An 18,614-nucleotide genomic window follows, 5' to 3' on the forward strand; every position below is an offset into this window, starting at 1 on the left:
AGTATAATAAAAAAAAAAAAAAAAAAAAAAAAGAAATGTAATCATTTCCTCCCACGCCCCTACAGGGATGTTGCATTGGGACTTACCGTGGTAATTCCAGCCACATGACCCAGGATGGGGACCAGTCACTGTGTGGGGCCATGTTGTGGTTGGAGTCCAGTGCTGCTGGGCTGCTGCAGTCTTCCTGGGGCTCATACTGTTTAACTTCCAAAGCTTTGAGTACTATCGAGGATGATGTTCTTTTCAATAATGCCACTGCCTCACTCCGGCTAACCTCTGTCAGTTCGACCCCATCCACATTCAACAAAATGTCACCTGATGGCCAGAGAAGCAGAAGCTATCTTGAGTGAGAGCACAAAGATGACTTCTGCTTAAAGTGCAAGGGGGTAGGGGCTGACTGGGACACAGAGAGGCAGAGGGTAAAGGTTTTCTTTGTTGACGGGAGGCTGGGTGCTCACATAGCAAATGGTAAACAGTGTGTGCATTCCAAGGTGCTGTTAAGACTTGTTTGGGGTTTTCTAAAGCACACCTATCGGTGTTTGGCTCTTGCTGAAGGAAGGAAGGAAGGAAGAGAGAGAGGAAAATTAGTCTTGTTCACTATTTAATCAAAGAAAACCTACTTTTTCACTCTTTTGTTTCTTGTTTCTAGCATAAAGTAGGAGGATTTGGCAAAAGCTCCAGCATTTGCACAGAGCCAGGCATGTAGTAGACATCCAGTAAATATGGATTGAATGAAAAGAAACTACCCATGAGAGTGTCTGGCAGAGGAGTCTTGGAGCTGCACTCTTAAAGAAGCAGAAAGAACAACATTTTCATTGCCAAGGTGAAAATAGCTACTACTGGTTAAGCACCTACTATGTGCAAGATCATTTCCATACAGATCATATAATCCTCTAGCTCATGTTCTATTAACAAGTCATTTGTTAACAAGCCACTTTGTTTGGCCTCATCATTCTCCACCCAGGTGTTTTGCAGAAAAAGAGAAATTAAAACATACATCTCTCCTATTTCCATTTTCTATTATTTTATCTTCATCCTGTTTCTTTCTGTCCCATTTTGCTTATATTTCTTATACAGAATAACCACAGCAAGAGCAAAAAAGACAGGAGGAGAAAAAAGAGAAAGGCCCTGAGTCCTTTCTGACCCAAAAGAAGCGTCTTTCAGCCAGCTGACTAAATCTCTTAATATACCATCCCCCTATGGCTCCTCAGGCTCAGCAACTGTACTTGGGAAACTTCAATTTATCTCTTGAATCTGGACTTTTAAATGGCATAAACCCTCATCCATCCGAGCTACCCTCTTGTATGAACTGACAATATTATTAAGGATACATATTTGTAGAGGCAAATTTGATATCACCTTCCTTTATTTATTCAAAGTAGCCCAGAACATATGAGCTTAAAGTAGTGAAATACTTTTCACCCTGGGAAAGTATCTAGCATGATGCTTTCACTTAATGAGTATTCATTGAATCAAATCTATCAAATGAGTTTTTCTATCTAATCCACATAATGGAATAATTCATGAATTAGTTTCACCACTGGATCAACCCACCAAAGAACCATGTAGAATGAATGGAACTAAATTATGCCATTTAATAGAGGCAACTTGCTCATAACTTTAGCAGTTCTCTATTAATTCCTGGAACTGTTTGGAGAGTCTACCTTTACTTGCAGACAAGTTGGCCTGCAACTAAGAAGAGTGGAACCTGGTCTAGTATCTATACTCAAACCAGTCAAGGGCAATGGGTAACAAAAGTCCTGGCTGATCACTCCCACATTCTCTCATTAATTTTGAAAATAGTCACCTAACACAACAAGCTACTAATTTCTCGTAATACTCTGCCACCCCAGTGCCTTTAACATCCCTTTACTTTTTACCTGTTTTTATTCTTCCATCTCTGCTTATGACTCCTCCAGGCTCAACACTGATGACATAGATAGGCAAATCCCATTCTCTATGTGACGCTCCCCCTGCGACGGTCATGCCGAGAGATTCGCTGGGGTCTTTTTGGATATTTACCACCTTCTCATGACAAGTAATTGTAGGATGGAGGGGCTGAAAGCACAGACAGAAAAACATGGCACATGAATTTACAACTCTAGTAGTTTTTGAATGTAGAAAATGCAAAGTGGGTTTCCGTTTTCTAAATGCAAAAACTACCAAAACTGCATAAATTATGAAAAGTGCATAAATATAATGGTGGTTCTTGAAATCACAGAGAAAGACACATGGAAAGAATCCTCAACTTATTCACCCCAACCATAATAGGGTTACATTGTCCCAAATTCTATAGGTTAACTCAGATAAAGTTTACATTTCAAAAGGAACGAGTAAAAATGGAGGAAGGAACAGATTAGAGACCATTAGAAAAATACATTTCTAAAATATTTTTGGTGGAGACAAAGCCTTGCTTTATTGCTTAGGCTGGTCTCAAACTCCTGGCTCCAAGTGCCTTGGCCTCTCAAAGTGCTGGGATTACAAGCATGAGCCACTGCGCCTGACCATGGAGGAATCTTAAGTACACAGAGTGAACTGCACTCAAAAGTTCACAAGTGAGTCATTTATTCCTGATAGTAGTGAGTCAGCATTTCAGAAACACTGTCATTTATGAGTATCAGAAACTTTTCTAAGTTAAAAAAAGTAACCATATTTTATAGTCTTCTTTCACACCTGCTCAGTACTTACCAGACAGCCTTGCCTGCGGTGAGCAAGTGATGTTTAGTTGTGCACTGAGGGGCTGGATGCAATGGCTGAAATACCACAAATGCGACATGTATGCATGTGTTCTGTGTCTCATGAACCAATGTTCATGACCATTTCCTTTCTCAACCAGAAAGAGACCAATGTCAGCGATGGAAAAAAAAAGAAATAATCTGTGAAAGCTTCACACCCGGGGTTACCTGACTTTGGCTGGAGAGGAGGATAGTTATGTATGATAGAGATGACTTTTCTATCTTTTCTCTCCATTCTCCTCACCCTACTTTGGACACCTTACAATGTTCCTTGATGTTTAAAAACATAATTTATGATAAAATAGTTTAAGCTAATTAAAAACACGATGGGTACCTGAATATTTCTCAAACTATAAGACGTATTTCTATTTTAGAATATTTGCTTTGGATATTTAGAATAAAACATTTTAGACAAGTAACAAAGCATAAAGAATAACAGAATGACCTACCCATGTACCTCAGAACCCTACATCAGAAATAAGCATTCCATGTGCACTTAGTCCCTCTATGACTCTTTCTGCTCATAGTCCTTTCCTCCCCACAGAGGTAAACCATGCAAAATTTGATGCCTATCATTCCTTGACTTTTTTAATTGGCTAAAAGTTTTCTGTCCCACAAATCCTGCTTTGTCTTCTTTGGTATGTCTTTGAATTGTTTAAGCTCTTATTTTTAAGAAGCTACCTAGTTTCCTAAACCAAACAAAATTTTAGTAAGAATATAAAAACAAATCATCAAAGAATCATATATGTCTTAGTTTTATTTTAAATATGTTACTTTTTTGTGAGGATATTTCAGAAGGCAGATAGAATATAAGTTAAAATGGAAATAATTACAATTCCCACTAAGTCAATTTGTATGTTTCCAGGAATTAAGACACATGACAGAGGGTTGCAGCAGAAATGTGATCAGATCCTCCCCACTCTTTCATGATGAGGAGGTGGAAGGAATTATAAAACCACAGTGCAGATGGAGGCTACCTTTTCCATAATTTGATGACTTAGAATATGACATATTTTAGCTAATTCAACTAAAATTAGTTAATTGGATAAAAACTTCAATTAAGTTAATAGTTTTCCATTAATAAAGATGATCAGTTAAATTTAAACATTAAGCATTTACTAGCAAAAAGACATCAGGGAGTCCTTATCTATAAAATGTTTTAGTGGGATATATTTGGTCTGTCTAGACTCCTTATTGTAAATAAACATGTAATTTATGGATTTATGAGGCTTGGCTGGCTGGAGAACCTGGAAGGGTGTATAACCTTGTAGGCTCTGTAATTAACACAGCATACAGCAGAGAGGTTCCAAAATAAAAAATTTGATATTGTTTCTGTATGAATTACTCAAAAACTCAATTTGTAAGCTATTCCAACCAACATATAGATTGACGTGGAAAGAAAAGGGCATTCCCTACTCTCTGTTGCAAGAAGAATGAGCTATCTTTAAGAATTTTTTTTTAGTTACAAGTGATGCCATGAAACCAGAACTCAGGAGAAATGACTGAAAGAAGCTCATTAGCATCCCAACAGGATGCCAAGCTAAAGCCACAGGACTCTTAATTTGGACTAAACAAAGTTTGTGTTGCTTAAACACGCATCTAAATGAAGAGGTTAAGGCATTGCATCTAACAGAAGCCACAGAGAGAAGTACAAATTGGGCTGCGTCACTTCATTTAAAGAGAGGCTGCAAACTGGTGGCCTGAAGAAGGAATTCCACCCACAGATCCACAGTGTTTTAGAGTTTTCTGGATTGAATGCCATATAACATGTGCTCTCTGGTTTGCCCCAATCCCCAACACTCCCTAATGTTACATGAGCTTCAAGTGTTTAAATTATCTTCCTGGGCCCTTCAGCAAACACATACAAAAACTAAAAGTAGCCAGGAAATCATTGATTTCTAGGCAGACTGAAAAATTCAAAAGCCAGAAACCAAGCAAACTGTTTGCTTCATTTCAAAGTGAATAAAATACAGTCCTTAAAAAAGATGACTCTTGGCCAAAACATGACATTTATTTTGGCTTAGGCTAGAAATCAGGTCCCTGTATGAGGTCTACATGATCAGGTTTCAAAACCTTCCTGCATCTTCCTCTCTCCTGCTTGGATGGGAGACACCTGTTATCTCTTCAAGTCTTAAATATGGGACTTTGGGCTTTTAGTTTTACAAGTCAAAGTGTCTGTTTAAGTAAAAAAGTCCCGAGATGACACTTAGAAATGTTAAAGCAAGCAAGAAATAGCTCCTTGCAGGAGCAGAGGACCTGCCCTAGAGGCCTCACCTTGGGAGTGTTGCTCCTCTCCCCGGGCCCTGGGGACCAGCTGCCATTGCTGTTCCAGCTGGCTTCCTGAAAGATGTCAGGGCTCCGCCGAACCCGGCGGGACACGATGAGGTGAACACGTCTTTCACTGGCCTGGGCAAGAAGACACAGGTATTAGCCACTGTCAGTTTCCATCCACTGCATCCAGCACCAGGGGCTTACAAAGACATCACTTTGATTATACCATTTTTTTACGGCAAAACATGGTTTCTAGTTTGTGGGGTTTTTTTTTGTTGTTGTCGTTAATACCCATCTTGTAATTTGGCAACAGCATGAGAGCTCTTTCCTTTATCCTTAAACCAGGTAGTGAACGTTGCTCAAAGGGAAAATCTAGGGAAGGTTTGGTTCCTTCCAGTCTTTGAAAAGGCATCATTAGATATTGCTAATTCATTTTTAATTAATGGTTCTACCACACACAAGCCATGTCCTAAGTTCTTCCCAGATAGAATTAGGTTCACAGTGTAAAGTAGCAGCCCAAAGCAAAGGTCTGAGATCAATGGTACACAGTAAAGAAAAAGAGATAGAGTTAATGGCAGTAACCTGCCACTGTAGGAAGAGAAATCCTGAGTCCGACACTTGCAAATATGTGGGCATAGGAAAGGTTTAGCACTTTAGAAATATGGGGATGACTTCATACGTTAATATGTACAGCCTAATCAAAATTTTTTACCTTCAATTCACAATCACAAAGACATGGAATCAACTTAAGTGCCCATCAACTGATGGGTGGATAAAGAAAATGTGGTATGGTATATACTATGGAATACTACTCAGCCACAAAAAAGAATGAAATGTCTTTTGCAGCAACTTGGATGGAACTGGAGGCCATTATTTTAAGTGAAGTAACACAGGAATGGAAAATCAAATACTGCATGTTCTGACTTGTAAGTGGGAGCTAATCTCTGGGTATGCAGAGGCATACAGAGTAATATAATGGACTTTGGAGACTCAGAAAAGGGGAGGGTGAATGGGGTGAGGGATGAAAAACTGCCCATTGGGTACAGTGTACACTATTCAGGTGACAGGTGCACTAAAATCTCAGACTTCACCATCACACAATGCATCCATGTAACCAAAAACCACGTGTATCCCTAAAGCTATTGAAATACAAAATGTTTAAAAAACTGCAAAAGAGTAATTTGCCTTGATTCTTTATTTCTTATGGAACTACCACTTACTCTGACTGCTAATTCTCTCTGCTATGTACATCGATATTTGGACAGGCATTCAGAATAGCAAACATAGTACTTATTGGAAAGGTCCACTCCACATGATTGATATGGTTTGACTGTGTCCCCAGTCAAACCTCACCTTGAATCACAGCTCCCATAATTCCCATATGTCATCGGAGGGACCTGGCAGGAGGTAATTGATTCATGGGGGCGGGTCCTTCCCATGCTGCTCTCGTGATAGTAAGTCTCATGAGATCTGATGATTTTATAAATGGGAGTTCCCCTGCACAAGCTCTCTTGTCTGCCACCACGTAAGATATCCCTTTTGCTCTTCCCTCCTCTTCCACCATGATTGTGAGGCCTCCCCAGATATGTAAAACTGTGAGTTCATTAAACCTTTATAAATTATCCACTCTCAGGTATGTCTTTATTAGCAGCACAAGAACAGACTAATACAATGATACATTTACAATTTGTCTTTCTGCCACAGATTAGTTTCACATGTGTCGGGTAGTATAGGTCATTGTTCCAGAATTGCTGACCATTGAGATTTCAGAGCTGCAGGTCATTCAGACTAAATCTTAGACCGATGAAACTCACATAAATGGAGCTCTCTGGTGGCCTACGCTGAAGTAGCCAGCTGACCTCATTTATCTCTTTAGTAAAAGCTGAAAATGAATGAGATATGGAAGATTTGATTAGAAAGGTTCCCAAGACAGACCTGGTTTAGGGACAAGGGAGACAGAAGAGAGAGGAGTAAGGTTTGGTGGTTTCTGTCTTCATCCCATCCTTTGTCCACTCACCACCACAGCAGAGAAGAGGCAGTGACCTGCCAGCCTTCTTCCTATACCGGGATGGTTATTGGGCTAGAGGAGAAAGTCAGGTCATGAAATGAGGGCATTGAAATTCCATGCTCTTTTCCATTGACTCAGACAATGGGGGTGGAGATATTTGCTTCCTGCCTGCTATGGTCTGCACGTTTCCCCAAAATTCAGATGTTAAAATCCTAAGCCACAACATGGTGGCATTTGGAGGTAGGGCCTTTGGGAAGTGATTTGGTCATGAAGGCAGGTCCCTCCTAAGGGGATTAGTGCCCTTATGAAAGGGGCTGGAGGAAGTTTGTTTGCCCCTCTACCATGTAAGGACAAAGTGAGATGGTGCCATCTGTGAGGAAGTAGCCATCTCCAGACACCAAACCTGCTGGTGTCTTGATCTTTGACTTCTTGACCTCCAGAACTGTGAGAAATGAATTTATGTTGTTTATAAGCCACCTAGGATAGTGTATTTTCTTATAGCATCATGATGGACTAAGACACTGCCTTTTCTACATCTTCCTTCCCAGAGCACACAACTCACTCACTCTCAGGAACTAGGACCTTGTTTTAAAAATCTCAAGTAAACACACTTTGGGAGGCTGAAGCAGGCAGATCACTTAAGGTCAGGAGTCCAAGACCAGGCTGGCCAACATGGTGAAACTCTTTCTCTACTAAAATACAAAAATCAGCCAATCATGGTGGCAGGCACCTGTAATCCCAGCTATTTGGGAGGCTGCAACAGGAGAACTGCTTGAACCTAGAGGGTGGAGGTTGCAGTGAGCTGAGATTGTGGCACTGCACTCAAGCCTGGGTGACAAAGCAAGACTCTGTCCCCCCCCCCCAAAAAAAAAATTCTTAAGTAAAAACCACCCACTAGTGAAATCATATTCCTATGGTTGACACTAACCAGTCCAAATCTTCACGACTTTGCGTTCTTATAACACTTCTTCTCAGGGCTCTCTTGAAACTTAGAGGTCATGATTTGGGTGGCTGTAAATTAAATGAACTTTTAGAGACAACTGCCTGGGTACAGTAAGAGTGTCTATTGTAACATCAAAATGGATGACCAGCCAGGTGAGTTGACTTATTTCACAAAAATTAGAAAATCCATCTGAAAAGGGCCCAAGAAAGAAGTTGGAGTCCTCTGCCCCATGCCCTTCACACAAAGCCCGACCATCACTTCTGATCTCCCCAGCCAAGGCTAATGTGCCCTTCCTTTGTTCACCTATCTTGAATTCCCTGGTGTTTCTCATCACATATAAAGCTTGTGTCTGAACATAACAAAAATAAAAAGCCCAGGAAACAATTGTGAAGAAAGCTGACATGAAGAACGATGGAATTAGCCAACTAAATCCAATTCTTGGAAGAGTATTTTGTAAGAGCTGTGTCTTTCTTTGTACTGTAAGCCTCCCTTCTTCTAAATAAGATTATCTTTGGGAACTCTCTAAAGCAAAACTTACTAAAAGAGAAGAAGTCGTGAACATTCAGGTCAAAACCCCAATTACTGAGCTTGAATTTGCTCCCTTTGGGGAAACTATGATGTTTTGAAGGATCCCAGCAGCGTGTCCGTAGGCCTGCAAATTGCATCACGTTCATTTTGGATGAGGAGCAGCCACATGATCTAAGCACCTCATAAGAACTTAGAAAATTTTAGACTTACACATCGAATCAACTTGCCAGGCAAAATCCAAATTGCCGAGGAGAAGCCTGCAAGAACTATTTAATTCACATTTCCAAGGACAAATTTCTCACTGGATTTTCAAATGCTGGCTTTGGTATTAAGTTGTTGGCAGGAATAACACTACAATAAATAACTCTGGTATCAATTTACTTGGAAAGAAATTCTCTGCAAGACTGGATCTGTGGCTCTTACCAACCACCTTGTAAACTCACAGGAAGACTTTGTTTGATGCACTTTTGTGGTGTTTGAAGATATAAGGTGGAAAATGGGCTAATATGCTTGTCCTGGCTTTAACTCCTATCAGGAGCTGGATTCAGTGTAAAGAAACATCCCCTAGCTCTAGAGAATCTTTCTTTCCACTGGTATGAATGTGGTATGAGTGTGAGGAGGGGAATATGGGGAGACACAGAAAGACTGAATGAGAAAATGGCAGAAACTTGTTTATTTTACACCTACATGATATGTGCCAAGAAAGTGGATACAGCAGATCTGTCTTTCCTGCAAGCAAAGAATAGCTTACTGCAAGAAAGAGGTAAGACAGCTTCTCTCTTGCATCTCTTGGGATATTGCAATTTGGGCAAAAGGATGGTTTAACAACGGTGGCTACCTTAATTAGAAGGCACGACTTAAAGTTTCCTCTCCTCTCTCCCTTAAGAATCCTAGATTGTGATCTAGGCAAATTCTGGACATACTGGTTACAACCTGCATAGCTTGACTGCTATACCATATTCTTTCTCTCCCAAGAGTGCAAGCATTAGACTACCTCTCTCTTTTCCGCCCTGGGCCAGTTCCCTCCTTAGGAAACTTGGTGGTCCTCCACTCCTGGGAGGGCACCATATTGATGCCAAACTTCGTGAAGACACCCAATCGGCAGAGTGCACTACAGCCCAGAGCTCCTGGGCTCAAACGACCCTCCAGCCTCAGCATCTGGAGTAGCTGGGGCTACTTCACCCGGCATCCCTCTCTCTTTCTACAGGCAAAGAGGAAGGGGTTCTGATGCCATCCATATTCTCCCCTGTGGACTTTAGCTTATTGGCAGCCTCCTGACAAGCACTCTGTCCTCAAGGCTGATCTATGCCTACCCTGGGCCAGACACCACACTGGGAACCTTGAGGACATGGTTCCTGCCCTCCTGTATTGTTTCCTACTGCAGGGATAGTCAGATGGGAGTGCCATGAAAGAGAAATAGCGAATATACCTAAGGGTTTCCAGAGGTGGGACCGATTACTTCTGGCCGAGGAAATAGGAAACATCTAATACTCAGAGAAAAAAGAGGGTTAAAACCAAGTAGCATTTGTATGGAAGGACTTACTTTCTGTCATTTTGTTTAACGACCGCTTTTCTCTGTTGAGATTTGACTCAAAACTGCCAGTTATATTTATATGATGGAACTAAGCATTTTGCAGAGCTGTACACTGGAGCACAGGGCATCTTTCTACTTTCTTGGCATTACATGAATCCATACAGTGGCTAAGAAAAGAAAAACATAGTCCAGAAGCCTCATTTATATGTACCCATCTTTAAATAACAAAGCCTATCTCTTACAGCTGGAAGGAGTCTGGGAGCATTGCAGTGTGATCTCTTGCTGATCGAGCATCTTCCTTTGTGTTCAGCCTGCAATTGACTCTTTCCCTTCCAAAATCCACTATGGCTGATGAAAACTGCTCACACTGTCAGGGCGTAACATAGATTTGCAGCTTCCCAGAACAGAGAGATGGGAGTCAAACATGCCACCACACAAGGAGCAGCATTTTGTAGAACTGTACACTGGAGCACAGGGCATCTTTCTACTGCCTTGGCATTGCATGGGTCCATACAGTGACTATGAGGGCCAGTGATAATGTACAGGGAGAGCAAGAACTGGTCAAGTACCTGTTCTCATCCAGCCAAAGGCTTCACCTGCTCATTGGCAGAGAGGGATTGGAGTTAAACCAAATGCATGACAACATTTGCTGCCTTTTTGACATACAGGTATATGCTTAAGTAGAATGTATAATAAACTATGTAAAATGCACTGGGTTCATTCATTATTGTGCTTCTCGTATGAGTTTTGTAAAATTTCAAGTTAAGAAAGTTAAGAGTTGCCACCCTCTCCCCACAATGCCCCAGGGTATTATTCTATACACACACTTGAAAGGAGACTCTAAACCCACTGCTGGGCATCAGGACTGTGTTGTTCAGAGTAGGCAGACCATGTACATAGCTCCCTTTATAGAATAGCCTTGGTCCACAGGAGACTCATGCTTGATTGTGTGGGCCCCTTGTTACAGAGACAAGTGAGAGCTGTAATGCAACTGATAACTATATAAGCTACTTAAAGAGTTCGTCCTCTAGGGTTTCATCATAAACATGTTTTACATATTTTACCTGATATTTTAATAATCACTTCGTTAAAAAAATTTATCCTGCATTCCTCATTGGTTTCTTTTCCAAGTGTCTCAGAATGAGACACTTTGGCTTTAAATGATTTTTCAACATATACTTGTGGGGATAGCTCTTTCTACACTGTTTGTGTTGCCCCATTTTAGAATCCCTTCCAGCAACTGTTCAAGTATCATTCTCAGCGAATCCATCTTGTGCTCACAAAGCCCTGGGAAATTGTGAAGGCACTGATTCCATAAAATTAGAAAGTCAAAGACACACAAGAAATGTCAGACATCATCTCATCCAACATTTTCTCTGTAGCCTATAATTCAGTTTCCCTAAAAATTCCTCGTCATGTTGTCACCCAGCTCATGCTTCGGTACCCCCAATGACAGGGAGCTCACTGTATCCCAAGGCAGCACTGGCCATTTTTAGATAGCGCTAGTTAGAATGTTTGTCCTTAGGTTGAACTTAAATTTGCCATCCTATTGTTGCCTATTGGTCTAGTTACGTTCAGTAGGGCAACCCCACATCATTTTCCCTATGACAATCCTATTTGAAGATCACTCTCATTGCCCTCTCTTAGCTCTTTCCCTTTCCAGGTCAACAATTCCTAGTTTTTTCCACATTGAATATATTTTCAAGTCATCTCAAAAATGTAGTAAGTTCTGGACACGCTGTAATCAAGTTATGTGTGTGCACATGCAGAATAGAATCCAGAAGATGAGCTCTGGTCTGTCCAGTACAGAGTAGGGTCTTTTTGTTGATGAACCAGTTGCATGGAGGATGTCATTAATGGTGTTTCAATTTTGTCATTTGTACAAGCATAGGGGATTGTCTCTATGTTCTATGAATCCAAAAATTCAATAGATTCCTGTCTTTACCTATGGATTAATTGAAAGGTGACAAGGAGATATTCAGGACTGCACTATAGGGCAAATTATAGCAGAGCAGCCTTCCCCTGAGACCACATGATGCCATACAGACCTTACATGACAATACAGACAACTGGAAGCATCAGAACCAAATGATATGCTAGAAAAAATCAAAGGCATCAGTCATTCCTGTTGATATGTCAGTGTATTTCCCAACAAGGTATGGAAACAGAATCCTTCCCCTTCCCTTCCTTCCAGTAAACAAAAGAACTTCCAGGGAAAAAAAATCCTTCCATTGAGCAATGAGTTGGAGGCTCCAGAAATATAACTCTAGAATAAATTAATGGTGTACTATAAGTTGATATTCCCTATAAAATGAGTTTGGTCAGAGCAAATCTGGTCTGTGTTGATTTGTTTGCCATTGAAACTTTGGACCCCCAGCAAAGCACCTGATATATTATTTAAAAGTTTATGAGTATCTCATGCTGAAGGGGTGGTAGCTCCTTCAATGAGCTAAAAGCAATCAGTCTGGCCAAGGAGAGAGGAAATTAAGGAGGCTTTGAAGAAACGTAGTAAATAGGATCTTAAGATTTGATCGGGGTGGAAAAGGAGAATTAGGGCAGCAATATGGTTTGTTTTTCCCAGTATAGCTCCATGTTCATCCTTATGTTCCCAGAAGCATATATCTTTAGATGCAAAGACATTAATGATAATACAGATGGTGACTTATATGGGGTCATACAGATGACAGTGACAAGGGCAAGACACAAGGATTTAGTTCTTGAGTCCCTGAATCTGCTGGTGGCTGAGTCAGTAAAATGACTCAGCATCCTTGCCTCATACACCATTTCTTTTACGATATCTAAAAGTTACTCTCATGATTATGTTCTATAAAAAATTTGTATTTGGGGGGATATGTGGGTTAGAGGAAGAGCAGTGAAGTTTCAAGATCCCCTAACATTTGCAGTGTATAGCTGCACATAATGTTCACTCATGAAATTCTAAGTTGAAAAGCTGTACAGTTTACTAAGTCACACCCTGTATCAAGAATGCATAAAATTTGGAGCCCTATACAAAAATCATTTGGACTTTGAGAATTCAGCTCAAGGAGATTAAAAAATAATCTATAATCACGTCTATGTGCATTAAATTCACCACAAAACCATGGTAAGACAATTTATTTAAGTAGGGATTTAATTCCAGATTAAGTGTACTGATCTGTTAAAAAAAATACAGATCAGGTTTTATTTCACTGGTGATTCTCACTGGCTCCGGGGTACTTGAATGTTTACAGTACCATGAAAGTTCTACCCTTTTTTGCAGGTATACAGCAGAATTCATGAGCTGGAATCATGTATTTAAAATGTGTGTAGGAAATGCAAGTAGTCCATTACGGGTTTTGTGGCTCTGTCTGAAGGTTTATCTCATTAAAAAAAAAAAAAGTTTGAAGAGCCTGTTGTCAAATATTCTTTGATGAAATGAATTCTCATTTAAATATTGATTCATATAAGGAAAAAATAATTACACATAAGTCAGTATTGATGAAAGCCCATATTATCATCAGCTCTGCAAATGGCTTTGAGTATTTTCAGTTTCTTCAACAAGTCTGGAATTGCCTGGGGAAAAAAGGCTTAAGAGGGACATTCAAATTTGAATCTTCATTCCATTATTTCTTTGTTCTCTTATCTTAGCTATGACATACAACAGTTCCAAACAGCTGCCTCTTTCATACAGTTATTCCAGTCATTATGCCCAAAACACTTGAGAAACTGACAATGGAGAAAAATAACATTGTACTTAGTTGCTACATAAGTCATCAGCACCATATTTGAGGCTTCTATATCCATAAGGACTTTCTTCTTAAAAGGACCTGGCAAACCCAGGCTGCTGCTGAGTAAGCTGAGGTTAGAGCTCAACATATGTAAAACTGGTCAAGCATAAAATGGTTGTGGTCTCTCTGTAATAACTCTTCCCTGAAATAATGCAGAAAAAAAGCTGAATGTGGGGTACTGGGAGAGAACATGACCAAAATACATGTTGTCTGGGAATTTCTTTGTAAGGCAAATGTGATTCATGGAGTAGACATACAAAGACAACATAGTCAAGGATTGGTTAGAAATTTGAGTCTCAACCTTTGAAGGGTATTTAGTTTAATCCCCTCAGCCTGGTGCGTGTTACAAATATCACATAAATAAAATCCACTCTTCAGAAATGGCATGTGATTGCTTAGCTAGGTTTTTCCAGCATTCCGTGTTTTCCATTTCTTTTTCAACTAGCTTTGCTCCCATTTTTTTAAAAGGTTTTCCTGCTTATAAAGCATGTTGGCTTTGTTTAGTAAGCAAAAGAATCTTTTAGGAAGTCCCAGTGTTAGGCAAGATTTTATTTCATAAATTAACTTTCTCAGGGAAGAAACGGTGTTTGCTCTTCTGTTATTAATCTACAAAAGCAAAATGCCATATGTAGTCAAGATTTTTCCAAATGACATGATGAGTAAGAATTTTTCTTTTGTTTATTGCGAAGCATAGTTGGCAAACGTTATCTCCAGAATGTGAGTTGCACCAATTGACCTGCAGAGGGAGTTAACAAGTGTAACATGAAAAAATACTGGTGGTCATCTAAAAGGCTACTTTTCAAAGTGAGAAAAAAAAAAAAAATCATGCTAAGAATGCAGTTTCTTCATAAAGAAATACAATGGACTCTCCCTTTTCCATGTGTGAAGGTTTTCATAAACATAGTATATTTTCTCTTCACATTCATTGACCAGCTAATGCCACCTGCCTGATGCTGACTTGGTTGTTTTGAGATCAAAGGTAGGAATATATTCCAAGCTCTATGAAGCCAGGAACTGTACCAACCTAGTTCATGATGGTACCACACACCTCTTGGCACAAAGAAGTTGCTCAGCCAATAATTACTGAACAAATTCAAGGGGACAAAGAGTAGATATGATATCTTGGGGACAAACAGCATGTGAAAGCAGATTTGGTGCTTTTTTGGTAAATGGTTTGATAACCAATCCCTAGGAGATAAAGTTAATGTATGAAATATATTTTATATACACATAGATGTTCATAATTTGACTCCACTTACTCATTTGGCAAATATTTATTGAATGCCTGCTATTGCCAGCCATGGCTTTAAGTGCTGAGGATACAATAATTATTTTCTTTTTCTTTTGAGACGGAGTTTCACTCTTCTTGCCCAGGCTGGAGTACAATGGCACCATCTTGGCTCACTGCAACCTTCACCTCCCAAGTTCAAGTGATTCTTCTGCCTCAGCCTCCCAAGTAGCTGGGATTACAGGGGTGCGCCACCACCCCTGGCTAATTTTGTATTTTTAGTAGAGATGGGATTTCACCCTGTTGGTCAGACTGGTCTCGAACTACTGACCTTAGGTGACCCACCCGCCTCGGCCTCCCAAAGTGCTCAGATTACAGGCATGAACCACTGCACTTGGCTGAGGACACAATACTTTACTGTACTGTCTGGCAGGTAATATTAGTTGGTAGGAGTTGAAGCGTATTGTAGGATAAAGTGTCTATGAGCAGAAATTGACACAATTCTAAGTAAAACTGACAGTGAAGAGCTCTCTGACAGTTGAGGGGAGACCTGAATGAACTGTGGGAATGTGGCAAATGGATATTTAGAAGATTCTTCCAGGTAGAGGAACAGCAAGAATGCCAGGCCTGAGGCAGAAATGCTTGAAGAGCAGCAAGAAGGCAATGTGGCACATGGTTAAACATGGGCAGAATACTAGACATCCTCTTCTGTAAGAAATGAGGTTGGAAAGAGAACAGAAGGCCAGGAGACATATGGCACTGCAGGCCATGGTAAGTATCTGCAACTTTAACCTAAGTGTCTTAGGAAGCCTCAGAGGGCTGAGAGGGAGAGAGTGGCATCCTGACTGGAGTGGTTTGGTAAACAGCTCACTCTGTCTGCTGTGCGTAGAGTAGGAGAGAGATGATTAAGTGTGGAAGGCAGGAGGCCAGCAGAGGCTCTGGCCGTCACTCAGACCAGGTCAGAATGGGGTGGGGAGGGAGATGCTGAGGAGAGTCAAAGTTCTTTTTAGCTCAAGTCACTGGGTAAACAGAGGTGCCATTTTTATAGACTGGGAATGGCCTAGGGCAGAGCATGTTGGGCAAGCGGTGGAATGGGAGGAGCCAAGGGTTCAATTTTGGACATTAAATTTGAGATGCCTTTGCCATATCCACAGGAAGATATGAAGCAGGCATCTGGAGGTGTAAGTGTGGTCAGAGGAGAAGGTGAGGTGGGCACATGAATTTGGGAATAGATGGCGTACACCTCAGAAAGAAAATGTCCCTTTTTTGTTTCTTTGTTTGTTTTTGGAGACAGAGTCTTGCTCTGTCCCCAGGCTGGAGTGCAGTGGTGCGATCTTGGCTCACTGAAACCTCTGCCTCCCGGGTTCAAGCAATTCTCCTACCTCAGCCTCCCAAGTAGCTGGAATTACAGGTGCCTGCCACCACACCTGGCTAATTTTGTATTTTTAGTAGACATGGGGTTTTACCATGTTGGCCAGGCTGGTCTCGAACTACTGACCTTGTGATCTGCCCGCCTCGGCCTCCCAAAGTGCTGGAATTAAAGGCGTGAGTCACCGCACCCAGCCAGAAAATGCCTCTTCTAACTCTGGTTTTGTTCCCCACCTGATCTACTGGGCATGAGCTCGGGCCCTCTGGGGCAGATGAGCATCCATGGGGGCCAAGACACCTTGGAACTGGGACACCACCAAGCAGCACAGCTCAGGAGCTAAGGTACCATGTGTGTTTTCTGCCCTGGTGGGCAGAGGGAGAAGGCTAAGTCCCCTTGTACCCTCTGCCTCAGGCTGCCCAGGTCTACAATGACAGTAATACCATCTAACACTTGGTCCTCTTCCAAGAAGAGGGATAAGCTGCTGTACAGGACAGTGAAGAGAGTTGCCAGCACCTGGAAGGATCACATAACGAGATCTCAGGTGCAGGCAAATTTATTTGTGTTTAAATAACCAAGTCCTTGAGAGCAAGCAGTCTTTTGATGATCACCCTTTGTGGAACTTGGTGCAGGGCTCCATCAATTACTGCTGCTGACTTACTGCCTATTCTCAAAGTATGAAGACTTCAGTCACTAAATGGAAGTTGACATAGACTTGCTGGATAATTGAGAATACTTTTTAAGATAAGGCCTCTGGATCTTACCCTTCTCCTTTCAGCTCTCCACTGACTTTAGAGAGATCATTCTAGAAGATCATGTCATTTCCTTTCCTAAACCCTTCCAAGAATGCCCCCATGGCTTTGTGGATAAAGTCCGAGGTCCTTAGCATGGCTTGCAATATTTCACAAGATCTGTCTCTTGCCTCATCTATGGCTGCTTTTTAAAATACACACCCCAGGCTGCAGGTACTATTTATCATTTCCCTAATAGGCTGATATGGTTTGGCTGTGTCCCCACCCAAGTCTCATCTTGAGTTGTAGCTCCCATCATTCCCACGTGTTGTGGGAGGGACCCGGTGGGAGATAATTGAATCTCGGGGATAGTTTCCCCCATACCGTTCTTGTGGTAGAAAGTCTCAGGGGATCCAATGGTTTTATAAAGGTTTTCCCTTTTGCTTGACCCTCATTCTCTCTTGCTTGCTGCCATGTAAGACTGGCCTTTCACCTTCTGCCATGATTGTGAGGCCTCCTGAGCCATGTGGAACTGTGGTTCCATTAAACCTCTTCTTCTTTTTAAATTACCCAGCCTTGGGTATGTCTTTATCAGCAGCATGAGAATGGACTAACACATGGGCTATTAAGGAAATGTTCTTTTGTCCTGTGTCTCCTTAGGATGACCCTTGCTGACTTATACACTGGAGAACTTCAGCTCATTCCTCAAGCCCCAAGTTCAAGATCTTCCTCCTCTGAGGAATTCATAGACCTGGCCAAACAAAAACCTCCCCTGTGCCTGCAGCAGCATCATACTTAATTTTTCCATTGCAGCAGTGTTAGACTGCATGGGCAGTCATTTAGATAAAGTCCAGCTTTCCTGCTACACTGGTGGATCCTTTGGAAGAATAATCTAAGTGGTCTTCCCTCCAACTTCTGCATCTAACCCATGGGCACGTAAGCAGCAGAACTTAACAGATATTTACTGGATGAAGTGAATGAATGGGTTAGAACATAAGAGCCCAGAACAAAGTCTGTTCTTCTAAGAATAAAGCTCACATCTTATGAAACGTCGCTGAGACAAAGCACTATCAGAGCATTATACTGGGTGAAAAAAGCCAGTCCCCCAAGTCTATATATGATTTCATTTATAGAACATTCTTGAAATTCAAAATTATAGAAATAGAAAACAGATTAGTGATTTCCAAAGGTTAAGGAGGACATGGGGTGGGAGGGAAATGGATGTGGCAATAGAAGGCAACTTTTATAGGGATCTTTGTGGTGATGGAAATATTCTGTTATGACTGTTAATGTCAGTAGCATGCTTGTGATGCCATACTATGGTTTTGCAAGATGTTAACACTAGGAAAAACAGTAAAGAGACATGGGATCTCTGTGTATTATTTCTTACAATCACATAGTAATTGATAATTATCTTAAAATAAAAAAGTTAAAGAAAAAAATTTCAACAGTGACCCTGATAAAGTCAACAAAATACATGCGGGTGCTTGATGACATTATACT

At 41.0% G+C, this 18,614-nt stretch overlaps 1 protein-coding gene across 6 annotated transcripts in view; it reads right to left on the bottom strand.

Annotated features, from left to right (window-relative positions):
• LNX1 (ligand of numb-protein X 1) overlaps positions 1-18,614 on the bottom strand; it is a 192,571-nt gene that overhangs the window by 17,712 nt on the left and 156,245 nt on the right. For all 6 annotated transcript variants that reach the window (XM_017893286.1, XM_017893283.1, XM_017893282.1 and 3 more), the window contains 3 exons: positions 5,010-5,141; positions 1,881-2,058; positions 87-315 (listed from right to left, as the gene is read on the bottom strand). In XM_017893286.1, the coding sequence (XP_017748775.1) occupies positions 87-315; positions 1,881-2,058; positions 5,010-5,141 (539 nt within the window). The remainder of the gene's footprint in view (positions 1-86; positions 316-1,880; positions 2,059-5,009; positions 5,142-18,614) is intronic.

Source organism: Rhinopithecus bieti, unplaced genomic scaffold (genome assembly GCF_001698545.2).
Source record: "Rhinopithecus bieti isolate Rb0 unplaced genomic scaffold, ASM169854v2 scaffold_23964, whole genome shotgun sequence".
Classification (NCBI taxonomy): Eukaryota; Metazoa; Chordata; class Mammalia; order Primates; family Cercopithecidae; genus Rhinopithecus; species Rhinopithecus bieti.